The 14,056-nt window shown below is 43.3% G+C and overlaps 1 protein-coding gene across 1 annotated transcript in view; it reads left to right on the top strand.

Annotated features, from left to right (window-relative positions):
• Positions 1–333: 333 nt before the first annotated feature.
• The window catches only part of LOC137304247 (adhesion G protein-coupled receptor E2-like), a 46,858-nt gene continuing 33,135 nt past the window's right edge, over positions 334–14,056 (top strand). Inside the window, exons 1-7 of the mRNA XM_067972801.1 lie at positions 334–437; positions 1,244–1,305; positions 5,889–6,035; positions 6,931–7,077; positions 7,963–8,109; positions 11,897–12,016; positions 13,045–13,103. Of these exons, the coding sequence (XP_067828902.1) occupies positions 334–437; positions 1,244–1,305; positions 5,889–6,035; positions 6,931–7,077; positions 7,963–8,109; positions 11,897–12,016; positions 13,045–13,103 (786 nt within the window). The remainder of the gene's footprint in view (positions 438–1,243; positions 1,306–5,888; positions 6,036–6,930; positions 7,078–7,962; positions 8,110–11,896; positions 12,017–13,044; positions 13,104–14,056) is intronic.

Raw genomic sequence — 14,056 nt, 5'->3', positions numbered from 1 at the left:
CCTGCTACTCCATTGACCAGTCTATTGGGGGACTAATATTTTAACACTCTATCGCCTCAGTGTAAAGTTCCCTGCCTGGATGAAATGCTGATGCATTTGAGGTTGCCTTCTCTCCATTGGTGACTCTTGGAAAACTTGCTGCTGCATTTGTCTCAGGGCCTTCAATTGTAGTCTGCTCAGCTGTGGGATCTTGCTGGAGCTGGGTGTGTAGTGTCGTTCCATTTTCGCCTCTTGCTCCCCACCACTGTTAGCAGTGGGATTATCCCAGCCTCCATTACACCAAGTGGAAGGGCCACTTAGCAGCTCCGACATGTGGCCCCTGTGGAAGCCAGGATGTCCAGTCAGTCTGAGATCCAACATCTTGGAGCATTCCTGAGAGTGGCCAAATACCCAGTTGGGAATATGATCCTCAATAAAGTGTTGATGACAGATCATTGGTAAGAAAAAATGTCCTTCTACCAGCTGAGAGGTGAACTGTTGTATCACAATTGGCGATTGTAGAATTATCAAGCATCTGGTTTATAAAATCTCCCCCAAATGGTTCAAACTCAAAGATTTCTAGGGGCCCAAATTGATACATTCCTTGTTACTCTTGTGATTGCCCATTCCACATCGAGCCCACTGACAGGCTCTCAAATATACTGGATGGATCACTAGCTGTCAGCATTTGCTAAGAAGGCTGTCACACAGAGATGACACTCTCCAGCGAGTATCAAGGGGGCTGCAACACTATGTCGATAATAGACAATATTCACATGTACATTTCATATTTTTTACAGAAAATAATGAATGTTTCCAAAATCCACCAGTATGTGGGCCAAATACAATATGTTATAATACAGTGGGGAGTTTCTACTGTCTCTGCAAGAAAGGATTCGCCACATCAACGGGACTAACTAACTTTACAGATGGTTATACAGGGTGAATAAGTACATTACTGAGCCCTTTCAAAACATGATGTCCCTATGCTAAGAGAGAGAGAGGGAGAGTTAGGCTATGTATTGTTGGGTATACCTGGTCTAAATAGTTCTGCTCAACATGCCTGGAACTTGTTCACGAAGGGGATGAATTTGGACGGTCTCACTTCCATTTGCAGTAGAGACCAATCACAGCATAAAACTAACCTCAAGTGAGACTAATTGTATGATCTTGCTGTCAACCCACATCAACATTAAAAAAAGGGGAATTCCAGTGTTACCATTGACGAGTTTGAGGATGAGGCAAATTGTCTGAATAATGTCAGGGGAACTCAGGACTTAACTCAGCAGAATGCTCTTCACGCTGGCACTGAATACAAAGTCACAGGTAGAGGATCAGCACTGCACTACCCTTCATGGGCAAAACATACAGCAACAGTGGAACAACAACAACAACTTGCATTTATATAGCACCTTTAATGTAGTAAAACATCCCAAGGTGCTTCACAGGAGTTTTCTCAGACAAAATTTGACACCGAGCCACAGAAGGAGATATTAGGACAGGTGACCAAATGCTTGGTCAAAGGAGTAGGTTTTAAGGAGTGTCTCAAAGGAGGAAGAGGTAGAGAGGCGGAGAGGTTTAGGGAGGACTGAGGCAGCTGAAGGCACGGCTGCAAATGGTGGAAAAATTAAAATTGAGGAGCGCAAGAGGCCAAAATTGGAGGAGCACAGAGATCTCGCAGGGTTACAGGGCTAGAGGAGGTTACAGAGATAGGGATGGGCGAGGCCATGGAGGAGTTTGAAAACAAGGATGAGAATTTTTAAATCGAGATGTTGCTGGGCCAGGAGGCAATGTAGGTCAGTGAGCACAGGGGTGATGGGTGAATTGGACTTGGTGCAAGTTAGGATACGGGCAGCAATCTTTGGATGAGCTCAAGTTTACCGGCAGTGCAAGGTGGGAGGCCGACAAGGAGAGCATTGGAATTGTCGAGTCTAGAGGTAACAAAGGCATGGATGAGGGTTTCAGCAGCAGATGAGCTGAGACAGGGGCGGAGACGGCCGATGTTACGGAGGTAGAAGTAGGCAGACTTGCTTGAGTTGGATCCGTATCTAGTTTAGAACTACGACATAGGTCGGCCAGTGATAGCAATTGGAACCTATAGATAGGCAATCCAGTATTTCAGACTCCCTGTCCAAGGTGGACTAATCACATGGCATTTCTTGTTGCCGTTGATATATTGGAATTTTGAAAATAGCCGCAGCTCAATTCAACTAGATTCATATAATTAATAAAGAAGGTGAAGTTGGCTCAGAGACTCCCAGTATTGTTTACGTTGGAGATAACGAGAGTGTTGGATCAACAGGTTTAGGAATGGGAAGTTGCCCTCCCAGTGACTAAGCTGGTTAGGCCAGTTAGTGCTGGATTTTCTGATCTCAGCCAGCAGGGGTTAGAAAAGGGAAAGCCAGCCAGGGTTCCTGTTCCCGATCATTATCCACTGAGCCCTGCTGGGAATGTGCAACTGTGAGTAACAGCTGAGGAGAGGGTTGGGCTTGGCAGTGTGGCAACCCACAGCCAAATATCCAATCTAGGCACCTACATCAAGAACGACCACTTGGACGAGGTAATGGAGAAAATCTGGAGCTTGTGGAACCAAAGCCGGGAAGAATCAGCTCAGTGAGAAGAAGAGGAGAGAGTGAAAGGAGAAAATCGATAGAAAAAGAAATGGGAGCTCCATCAGCTCCAGTGACCATAAAACCAATATCGAGATTACTTAGTATCTCTCTTGTACTGACCTGGCTCGTTAGATGATAAATTTGTAACGAAAAATAATTGATGACAAATTCTTCAACTCTGTTTTAATCTCTCTTTTGCATCCATTTGACCATGCCAATTCATCTAACACTGGCCTCACATATCTTAAGCAAATGTTATGAATGAGTGTTCTTGAAGAGTAAGGTTCTTAATATTCAAAGATGGTACATTCTGACGCCATTTATGATTGTCGACAATCTGTTGGGAAGAAAGGCAGGGCTGATCAGCTCTGCTTTCTTTGCTTTGAGTTAGGGCTGCCATTTGGCTAGTTGCCATGGTAACATGCCCAGTGCCATGCATGGACCTTGCTCACTTCTCACCTTACCCGTGTTAACTTTGCTGCCCTCTAGAGAATAGAAGGATCATTGGAACTAAGGCGGGTTCTAATCTTTTCAATTTCAAGCCAAGTGCCTTGCCAGCTGACCCATTGAGTTATGAAGAGAATTGTAATTTGACAATTCATTAGAAGACTATTAAGTGATTAGGTTTTGACTGGCCTAAGTTTGCTTGTAATCTGTGCAGAAATTATGGATCATCAAGTTGGAGATCAGTTCTGAATGAGATGTTGTCTCAAGACGATGAACGAATGTGCTTGTTGATAATTATGTGCTCCTGTACTGGTTACGCACCCATTGCAGGAGATAGGGAGTCCTTGAGTTACCTTGAAGCAATGGCACTTGTGTCAGTCAATGATGATGAGATGGTGATGCTTCTAAGAATGAGTGAGGAAGTTTTGGTCTGCTTTGTGATCAGGAACTTGTGATGTTCTGAACCAATCTAAATCTTTGTTATTGTCCACGTGCTGTTGGGGAGATAGTATTCATGTGGTCATTGAAGGATTCCATGACACTCATCAGAAAATAAAAACACTCCATGAGCATCTAGATGGTCTGTCACCACAGTCAAAGAATTCTTGATAGTGAATGCTGCTGTTAATTGAAACAACTAGTTGTGCTGATAGCCCACTTTCTAAAGTACAATTCTTCTTTTAATTTTTGTTTTCTTTAGATGTTTGCATCCCTAGTTAACCTCCCTGAGGGCAGTAAGAGTCAACCACATTGTGTGGGACTGAAGTTACGTCCGCCAGATAGTGGTGACAGGTTCCCTTTCCCGAAGGGCATTAATGAACCAGTTGGGACCTTATGACAATCCAACAGATTTCACAAATTGTCATGATTGGGATTTGAACTCTTGATCTCTGGCTTACTAATTCATTACCATAACCTCTAGGCTGCTGCCATTAATCTGCTGTACCCAACTATAGTAAACTAGAAGAATTATACTCATCATTCCCACTATCCCATGAGTTCTTCATCACATTCTTCAAACCCAAATTAGTTGAAGGGACTCCTGGTGAAGTCCATACTGATGGTCAAGAACCAATGGAAGTATCAAGGAAGAGTTAATGAAGTTGTTGATTCAGAGATTACAAGACCGAATGATGAGCAGTGAAAGCTCAAGGGAAAGGGTTATTTTTATAACACAGTCTTCCAGCATTGAAATCTGGTAATGAAATGTGTCTTAGAAATCACACCATAAATACATGGACACAGAAAGGGCCCATCAAATGTATCAAAGGTCATACTTAGTACAAACAGAACAAGGTGTGTCACCTGGACATAATCATCAGAATATCAGGGAAGCAAATGAGGAATTGGAACTCTGAATCATGGATGAGATATGTGGTACCCAGAGAGTGTGATTAACTACCATCATCTCCAGATGGAATAGGGGATGTAAGACCTGGTCCATCAAATCAAATCCCGAGAGTAAGAAGGTTTAATTGTGAGATTGAAGTGACATTGTGAGAAATGTTTAGGGCATGAAATTAGTGAATCAATTTTCAACATGTTCATGTGATGCTCCTCTGACTGGTATTTTAATGTGGACATTAACCCACTAAAATAATGGACTTGGGCTGAGGAATGTCATGTGTTAATATTTACACGTGTCATTTCCAATCTTTAGATGATTTTGAAAGGCTAAAGTTTCCAGAGGATGAGGGAATGGGAGGAAAACATTAAATTAAATTAAATTAAATTCCATGGAAAAATATGTTTTCTTATTGAGCGACCCAGATGAAGGTCCATAGTGCAGGACATACTGAGGTTGATGGGAGTTGGAAAGAAGATGTGATAAATTGGGAAGTTGTAATGATGTGGTGTTAGATAGAGTTTCACAAGGGTATGGATTGTCGGAGGAAGGGAAGAGCAAGGGGGTGTAAGGAGAAATATAAAGCAATGAAAACACTCCGGGCACCAAATGGTGCAAATAATTAATGTTGAGAAATACTCGTTTTTTCAGGGAGATTTCAGAGTGAACAGATTTGCTGCTAATAATATAACTGGTCCTTAGACCCTTTATCTGTCCCGCTAAATCTTTCCAACTGAAAGTAATTCATCTGCATTGACTTTCATGACAAGTGGTGACATCTGAACAATGTGTGAACCAGCACAAGTTATGTGCCTTTCTGTTAAAGATTATGCTCAATAGTAGGACTGTCTTACACTCGATGAAACTGCTGTCAAGTCCCAGGTTTTACACCTGGCCTGAGATTGATAGATTTTTGTTAACCAAAGGCATTAAGGGATATGGGGCTAAGGCAGGTATATGGAGTTAGGTCACAGATCAGCCATGATCTCATTGAAAGGTGGAACAGGCTCGAGGGGCTAAATGGCCTCCTCCTGTTCCTATCTGCTGAGTTAGCTGATCTCAGTCAGGGTAGCAGTAGGGATGCTGCGATTAGCCTCAACACCTCTAAGACAGGGAGGGGCAAATCAGCCATGTTTAGCACTATCCAGCGATCCCTATTGGAAAGTACCTGTGTGAAGACAGAATTGGTCTCTTGCTTCCTACGTCCCCATAGCCAACTATCCTGTTCACACTCACTGTCTAAGCTCACACACAATGGTTTGTCACTTGGCTCGGGTACTGGATGGGTTATCAGCACTAATGGCAGAAAATGCCTTTGAGGGAGGAAGAGGAGAAAACAATTGGCATCAAGAGGATCCTGCTCTCCATGTTGGTATCTCCTCCCATCACTGCTGCGGTGCTGGATGATGTTACGTTCTCTGAGATAGAGACGCCAGAGCTGGACTGAGAGGTGGTCAGTAGGCTGCGGTGCTCAGGGCGGATTCAAAGTGAGTTTTTCGTTCCAGATATCAACAAGTGTAAGACAAACCCATGCGGCACTAATGCAAGATGCACCAACACACTCGGGTCTTTCAACTGCGTCTGTGACAGGGGATTTGTCTCAAACACTGGGAAATTTATCTTTAACGATAAAACAAAGACTCAGTGCCGAGGTAAAGACTATTCGGCTGCAGAAGCTTCATCCAAAACATTCACCTGTCTTTCAGAAAATACTCAAAGTGACACAGGGTGCAGAGCACTCACAAAGGATTAATTAGATTAGCGGGGAACACCGCAGCAAGATTGATAATATAAATTGACCTATCAATCAAAGGAAAAATTTGCAGGGCTATGGGGAAAGAGCAGGGAATGGAACGAAGTGGATAGCTCTTTCAAAGAGCTGGCAAAGGCATGATGGGCCAAATGGTCTCCTTCTGTGCTGTAAGATTCAATAATTCTATGATCAGTTGCCCAATGTCGAGAAGTACCATTCACCCTGAGAGAAAACTAAAATGGACTTCGTAGGTTGGAGGTTATTGAAGGTCATTAGAAGGCAGATGAACCCAAGGGATGAGTGAATTTATTAGTCATTAATAGAAGAAATGGTAAATTATAAATTTGCTGGCACCTCGAACAGACTTAACAATTGGATTTTCTTCACATTCAGAGTTCGTTGGTGAACTATCTAGTTTTAAACTCACCTGTGATGCCTCCACCCACAATCTGCTGACACTCACTGTCCAGTCTCACCCAGGAAGAATGGACACTTGGGTGAGAGATTGAAGGTTGACCGGCCCCTAATGGGAGTCATCGCCTTCAGGAGGGGAGAAACATTGGCCCAAAAAGGACCTACTGTCCATGTTGTTGGTATCTCCTCCCAGCACGTTTGCTGCACGGTGCTGAATGGGGTCGAAGTTCTCTCAGTTTCACTTCTCCAGAAATTGAGCCGTGACACAGGGAGGCAAATGTCACAGGAAACCCCACTTCAGGCAGAAACTGGAGCAGGACTGAGAGATGATCAGTGCACGAAGGTGTTCAGGGAGATTATAAGATTGTTTTTTATTCCAGATATCAATGAGTGTGAGTCAGATCCATGCGGTGCGAATGCAACATGTACCAACAGACCTGGAGATTTCTCCTGCACCTGTAATGGAGGATTTGTCTCAACCACCGGAGAACGTAACTTTAAAAATAAAACAAAGACCCAGTGCCGAGGTAAAGACTATTCTGTTGCAATGGTTGCATCCAAAACATTCACCTGTCTTTCGTAAATGCTCAAAGTAACACAAGGTGCAGAGCACTCACAAAGGATTGAGTTGTTTGCCAGGTGAACGCCACATCAAGATTGATAATAAAAATTGCTCTATCAATCAAAGCAGATCTTTGCAGGGCTTTGGATGCGTGGGACCAGCAGGATAGCTCTTACAAAGTGCCGGCACAGGCACGATGGGCCGAATGGCCTCCATCTGTGCTGTAAGATTCAATAATTCTATGATCAATTGACCAATGTAGAAAAGTACCATTCACACTGGGGGAAAATTAAAATGGACCTCATAGGTTGGAGGTTATAGAAGGTCATTAGAAGACAGATGAATCCAAGGGAGGAGTGAATTTATTAGTCATTAATAGAAGAAATGGTAAATTATAAATTTGCTGGCACCTCGAACAGACTTAACGATTGGATTTTCTTCACATTCAGAGTTCGTTGGTGAACTATCTAGTTTTACACTCACCTGTGATGCCTCCACCCACAATCTGCTGACACTCACTGTCCAGTCTCACCCAGGAAGAATGGACACTTGGGTGAGAGATTGAAGGTTGACTGGCCCCTAATGGGAGTCATCGCCTTCAGGAGGGGAGAAACATTGGCCCAAAAAGGACCTACTGTCCATGTTGTTGGTATCTCCTCCCAGCACGTTTGCTGCACGGTGCTGAATGGGGTCAAAGTTCTCTCAGTTTCACTTCTCCAGAAATTGAGCCGTGACACAGGGAGGCAAATGTCACAGGAAACCCCACTTCAGGCAGAAACTAGAGCAGGGCTGAGAGATGATCAGTGCACGAAGGTGTTCAGGGAGATTATAAGATTGTTTTTTATTCCAGTTATCGATGCGTGTGAGTCAGATCCATGCGGTGCGAATGCAACATGTACCAACAGATTCAGAGATTTCTACTGCACCTGTAATGGAGGATTTGTCTCAACCACCGGGGAATATAACTTTAAAAATAAAACAAAGACCCAGTGCCGAGGTAAAGACTATTCTGTTGCAATGGTTGCATCCAAAACATTCACCTGTCTTTAGTAAATGCTCAAAGTAACACAAGGTGCAGAGCACTCACAAAGGATTGAGTGTTTTGCCAGGGGAACGCCACACCAAGATTGATAATAAAAATTGCCCCATCAGTCAAAGCAGAACTTTGCCGGGTTACGGGGAAACAGCAGGGGGGTGGGACCAATTGGATAGCTCTTCCAAACAGCCGGCACAGGCACGATGGGCCAAATGGCCTCCATCTGTGCTGTAAGATTCAATGATTCTAACCCCCCCCAAGACCAGCCAGGGCAGGAAGGCACCAAAAATGTGTTTGTCCCTCTTAATATATATAAACAGGAAAAAGTGTTTAGCAAAAAGTCTGTTGATTGAATGATCTTGAAGAATATAAACTCCACCCTTCGCAGCTTAGCAAAAGGCCACAGGTTAATTACATAGAATGTACAGCGCAGAAACAGGCCATTCGGCCCAACAGGTCCATGCTGGTGTCTATGTTCCATATGAGCCTCTTCCCACCCTACCTCATCTAACCTCATCATCATATCCTTCTATTCCTTTTTCCCTCATGTGATTAGTCAGCTTCCCCTTAAATGCATCTATGCTCGTCGCCTCAACTACTCCTTGTGGCTAACGAGTTCCACATTCTAGGTAGAGAAGGTTCTATACAAGTTTATCATTACTTCTCTGCTTTTCAATTCTATCCCTCTAGAAATCAACCCAGTGCTTTGTGAGCTTTTTTATGCCCTTATTAACCTGCATCACTACTTTTAGTGATTTGTATATCAGGGAACTAGAGACCAATTAGCTTAATGTCGGTGGTAGGAACAATAATGGAATCGGTACTCAAAGATGTAATAGAAAAACATCCCGAAACTGAAAATATAATAAAGAATAGTCAGCACGGACTTCAAAATGGAAAGTCATGCTTGACAACCTTATTGAATTCTTTGAAGGACTAACAGAAAAGGCAGACAAGGGTAATGTAGTAGATGTAATATATTTGGATTTTCAAAATGCCTTCAATAAGGTACCGGATAGTGGACTCATGACAAAGGTCAGGGCATGTGGAGTCAGGGGGCAAGTGGCAGAATGGATAGCAAGTTGGCTACAAAACAGAAAACAGAGAGTAGAGGTTAAGGGTAGTTACTCAAATTGGCAAAATGTGGGAAATGGTGTTCCATAAGGATCGATGCTGGGACCACTGTTGTTCACAATTTACATAAACGATATGGACTCAGGAATCAGAAGTACAATTTCAAAATTTCCAAATTGGAGGATATAGTTAATACTGAGGAGGACCGTGACAAAATACAGGAAGACATTAATACAGGACTGGCCGTGAGGAGTTAATCGTTGTGGGCAAGAGTCTGTAGGGAAGCAAGAAGCAGGTTTGCCTTTGTTAAGGAGGTGAATTGCCTCAGGGAGGTAGCACTATGAAGTAGGTCAGAGTGATTGTTTTAGTGAACCAATAGTAAAGTTGACCCATTGAATAAATGCCGGCCTTACTCGCGACGTCCATAGCCCATAAATAAATGTTTTAAAAATTTGAATTCTGCAATATTCAGAATGTACCACATTAGTGGAACATGTTTCTAGGACCCCTCGTGCATCCAGCAGAGGTAGAATTCGGAAGGAGCGCGTAAAATTCTCAACTTGCTGTCCTAACCCAACACCAATATCAGTTCAGAAGCATTAATCCCTTCGCTAACACCCAAAGGAAAAATATTCACTGGTTCCCACTGTGTCCCTTAATTTACCAAAAGGTAAAAGGAATCTTGTAATCCTTTTTCTCTTCATCTCAGCTGATCAGGAGAAATGATCTTTACCTCCGTGTCACACTGCCAAGGTAAAGAATCTGTTCTAATATTGTGCCTTTTTCTGTACGTGTTGAAAAGGATACATGCATTTGTCCTGCATCCTCCTCCAATCCATTTGTTTTAATTCTTCCATTTTCTCTTTGAATTGAGCCTTTTTAAAGTTGCAAGTCTGACTTCTGGTCTTTGGCATAATCATGTTAACCTTGATCAGTCTGTGGTCCTTGTCGCCCCTGGTGGGGGGGTGGGGCTACAACCTCCATTTCCTGAACATTGTCTGGACCATTTAAAAGAAAGAACTTGTATTTATAAAGCACCTTTCACAACCTCAGGACCTCCCAAAGCACTTTACAGCCAATGAAGTACTTTTGAAGTGCAGTCACTGTTGTAATGTAGGAAATGCGGCAGACAATTTGCACACAGCAAGATCCTACAAACAGCAGTGAGATAAAGGACCAGATAATCTGTCTTTTCGTGATGTTGGTTGACGGGTAAATATTGGCCAGGACACCAGGGAGATCTCCCCTGCTCTTCCTCAAAATAGTGCCATGGGATATTTACATCCACCTGAAAGGGCAGACAGGGCCTTGGTTTAATGATTCATCTGAAAGACGGCACCTCCGACAGTGCAGCACTCCCTCAGTACTGCACTGGAGTGTCAGCGTTGATTTTGTGCTCAAGTCTGGATTGAGACAGCAGTGACTACACTTCAACAAAAGAGCACTTCATTGGCTATAAAGCTCTTTGGGACGGCTTGAGGTTTGAAAGGCACTCTATAAATGCAAGTCCTTTCTTTTCAGTTTGTTTAGAGACGGAATAATGCCAATAGTGAGACCCACTTCCCCCTGCCAATCTCTACAGAGTGTGTCACACTTTCCAGATATGTCTCCTCCATAACCATCATGATAACTCAGTCTTTCTTGAGGAAATTCAAGATATTACTTTCTCACTAAATTAGGGAAGTTCAGTCACTTCACAGTGAGGAGCATAATTTAATTTGCACCATCACGACTAAATACAGGAAACATCTGTATGTTTGAGGAAGTTACGTAGCTGCACACTTAACTATTGTCAGTGGACAAAACCAAATGTCTATTTCGGGAAGGTGGCAATCACCCAATGCTTATGAGGGGTAATTTTACAAATGCACACTCCCGGCATGAGAGTTGTCCATTGGGACCAGATATGGGGAGAGAGATCAGTAGTTCCCAGGATTCTCTTCCCTTTAATTATAATGGACGCCGTATCCCAAGGAGCCCTTGACCCCCACACTCAAATTCCCAATATGTCCTCTCAGCTTCTCCTGATTTCCCTATCTCATATTTATGGCCCTATTTCTGGTCTCCTCCGCAAGTGGAAACATCTCCTCCACGTCCACCCTATCAAACCCTTTCATAATCTTAAAGACCTCTATTAACCCACCCCAATATTGCTCTCCATTGACTTCATTGTCCACAATCTCAAATGGGGACACGGAAGTTCTCCTTCAAAGTGTCAGACTGAGTATGGCCCCAGGAAGAGCAACAAGTGAGAATAGGAGGAGGTAGAAACTAGCGTCAGTGATACCTCCATCATTCCTACAGACATTTTTGGTAAAATTATCTTCCAGTTTTTAAATTTCAAAACCCCACCATCCCTCGCCTTGACCAGATATCCTGCCCACAATGGGCGATTTCCCAGTCCCAGACGCTGTCGATATCTGAAACTCTCCCACATTCTGGTCACGAGGCTGACCCCGGAAATGCACAGACTCAACGCACAAAAGTCTGGGAGGGGTTCCTCTCCGCCCATGACCTCTCCGTCAGTCGAATGGACACCTGACCCAGAGAACCTAGGCCATTGCCTGACCCAGAGAACCTAGGCCATTGTCAGACCAGAAAGGGCTTTATTTGTCTTGAAAATGTTGGTGGGACGATGCTGGGCACCCATATTCATGTGTGTTTCTGATTTTAGATATTGACGAGTGTCTTCAAGACCCCTGTGGTCCTCAGGCAGTCTGCAACAATACAGAGGGAAGCTTCACTTGTAAAGGAGCAGCATCCAACAGCAAAAACTTCACTGAGACCTGCATTGGTAAGAAAGCTAATTACCTGATGTAGTATTTCAATAAAGAGAAATAAAAGGTGAATTCCATTTATATTTAAGTGACTTTAAGGCTTAATTAGCCTCCTCAATCAGTAAGTAGAAATTCATTAAAAACACATTAATGAACATATAAACACATTAATATTTCTCGCTCCTGTTGTGGCCACTGTTGGAATCACGATATTACGACACCTGATTCACTCATGGGAAGCAGTTGATTTGAAGGTTGCAATGGCTCAAGAATAGTTAGGAGTAATGCAGACTACCTGTTCAATTTTGTTCATACAGCCACTTAAGTGGTGATTTTAACCCTTCCCGGCCAGTGGAAACTGAATGGGCGGGCAGTTAAAATCGGCCAGGCGAGTTACCTGCTGAGTCTCCTCCCAGTCAGGGCTCTGGTCCTGGGAATGTGAGAAAGCCGGAATAGCTCTTGTGCAACACAGCTGAACGTTCTTCAACTTTTGTAAAGGAAGACTTGCATTTATATGGTGCCTTTCATAATCACAGGTTAGGTCCCAAAGCGCCTTACAGCCAATGAAGTAAGTTTGAAGTGTAGTCCATGTGATAACAGCCAGACAATTTGTTTTTTTTAGTGATGTTGGGCGAGGGATAAATATTGGCCAGGGCACCACGAAGAACTCCCCTGCTCTTCTTCAAAATTGTGCCATGGGGTCTTCTACATCCACCTGAGAGGGCAGACAGGGTTAACGTCTCATATGAAAGAAGGCACCTCCAACAGTACAGCATTCCCTCAGTACTGCACTGGAGTGTCAGCATAGATTATGTGCTCAAGTCTCTGGAGTGGGGCTTTGACCCATAATCTTCATGATGCAGAGGCGTGAGTGTTGCCCAATAAGCTTGGCTAACACTTAGTTTTGCTGGGACATTGCATGCAGGCTGAGAAATGACTCAATGTTGAGCTAAATCTCACAATGCCCGTATAGATGTTGGTACAGAATTATCATTTGCTTTTATAATGTTTGAATTGCATCTTAAATGTCTTCCTGACTTTACAGAAAAGAACAAAATCATCACAGAGCAATGCAGCTCGAACAATTTAACAGAGGCGGAACAGGTATTTTACCAGATGGGAAGTTATAGTTATGAGGAGAAACTTGAGATGCAGGAACTATTTCCACCAGAGCAGAGCAGGCTAAGGGGAGATTTAATTGAAGCTTTTAAAATTATGAAGGTTTTTGATATGTTGAATAGAGAAATACTATTTCATCTGGAGTCAGTGACAAAAAGAGAGAGGTTAAGAGAAATGCAAAGGGTTATTGGAACATGGGATGCTTTATCACAGAGAATAGTTGAGATAGAAACCATTGTACTTTTTAAGGAAAGAGCAGATGAACCTGTGAATCAGAGGAAGATACAGGGCTACAGGGGAGAGTACGTGATATTGGATCTAGTTTAGCATTGCTCTTGGAAAAACCAGCACAGACATGATGGGCCCAATGGCTTCTTCTGTGCTGTAAACTTAATGGTTCCATGGGTCCGTACCCGACATTGTTCCAGATAAAACAGCTGTTTGAATAACTGCCTGTGACATACTTTTATAAAACATTTTTGTGAGTTACATAGAAACATAGAAAATAGGAGCAGGAGCAGGCCATTCGGCCCTTCGACCTGCTCCGCCATTTAATTTGGTCATGGCTGATCCTCTATCTCAATACCATATTCCCGCTCTCTCCCCATACCCCTTGATGCCTTTTGCTTCTAGAAATCTATCTAGCTCCTTCTTAAATATATTCAGTGACTTGGCCTCCACAGCCTTCTGTGGTAGAGAATTCCACAGGTTCACCACCCTCAGAGTGAAGAAATTTCTCCTCACCTCAGTCCTAAATGTCCTATCCCGTATCCTGAGACTGGGACCCCTCGTTCTGGACCCCCCAACCAGGGGAAACATCCTCCCTGCATCCAGTCTGTCTAGCCCTGTCAGAATTTTATATGTTTCAATGAGATCCCCTCTCATTCTTCTAAACTCGAGTGAATACAGGCCGAGTCGACCCAATCTCTCCTCATAAT

Source organism: Heptranchias perlo, chromosome 37 (genome assembly GCF_035084215.1).
Source record: "Heptranchias perlo isolate sHepPer1 chromosome 37, sHepPer1.hap1, whole genome shotgun sequence".
Lineage (NCBI taxonomy): Eukaryota > Metazoa > Chordata > Chondrichthyes > Hexanchiformes > Hexanchidae > Heptranchias > Heptranchias perlo.
The sequence above is the reverse complement of the archived record's forward strand: the minus strand, read 5'-3'. Positions and strand labels throughout refer to the sequence as shown.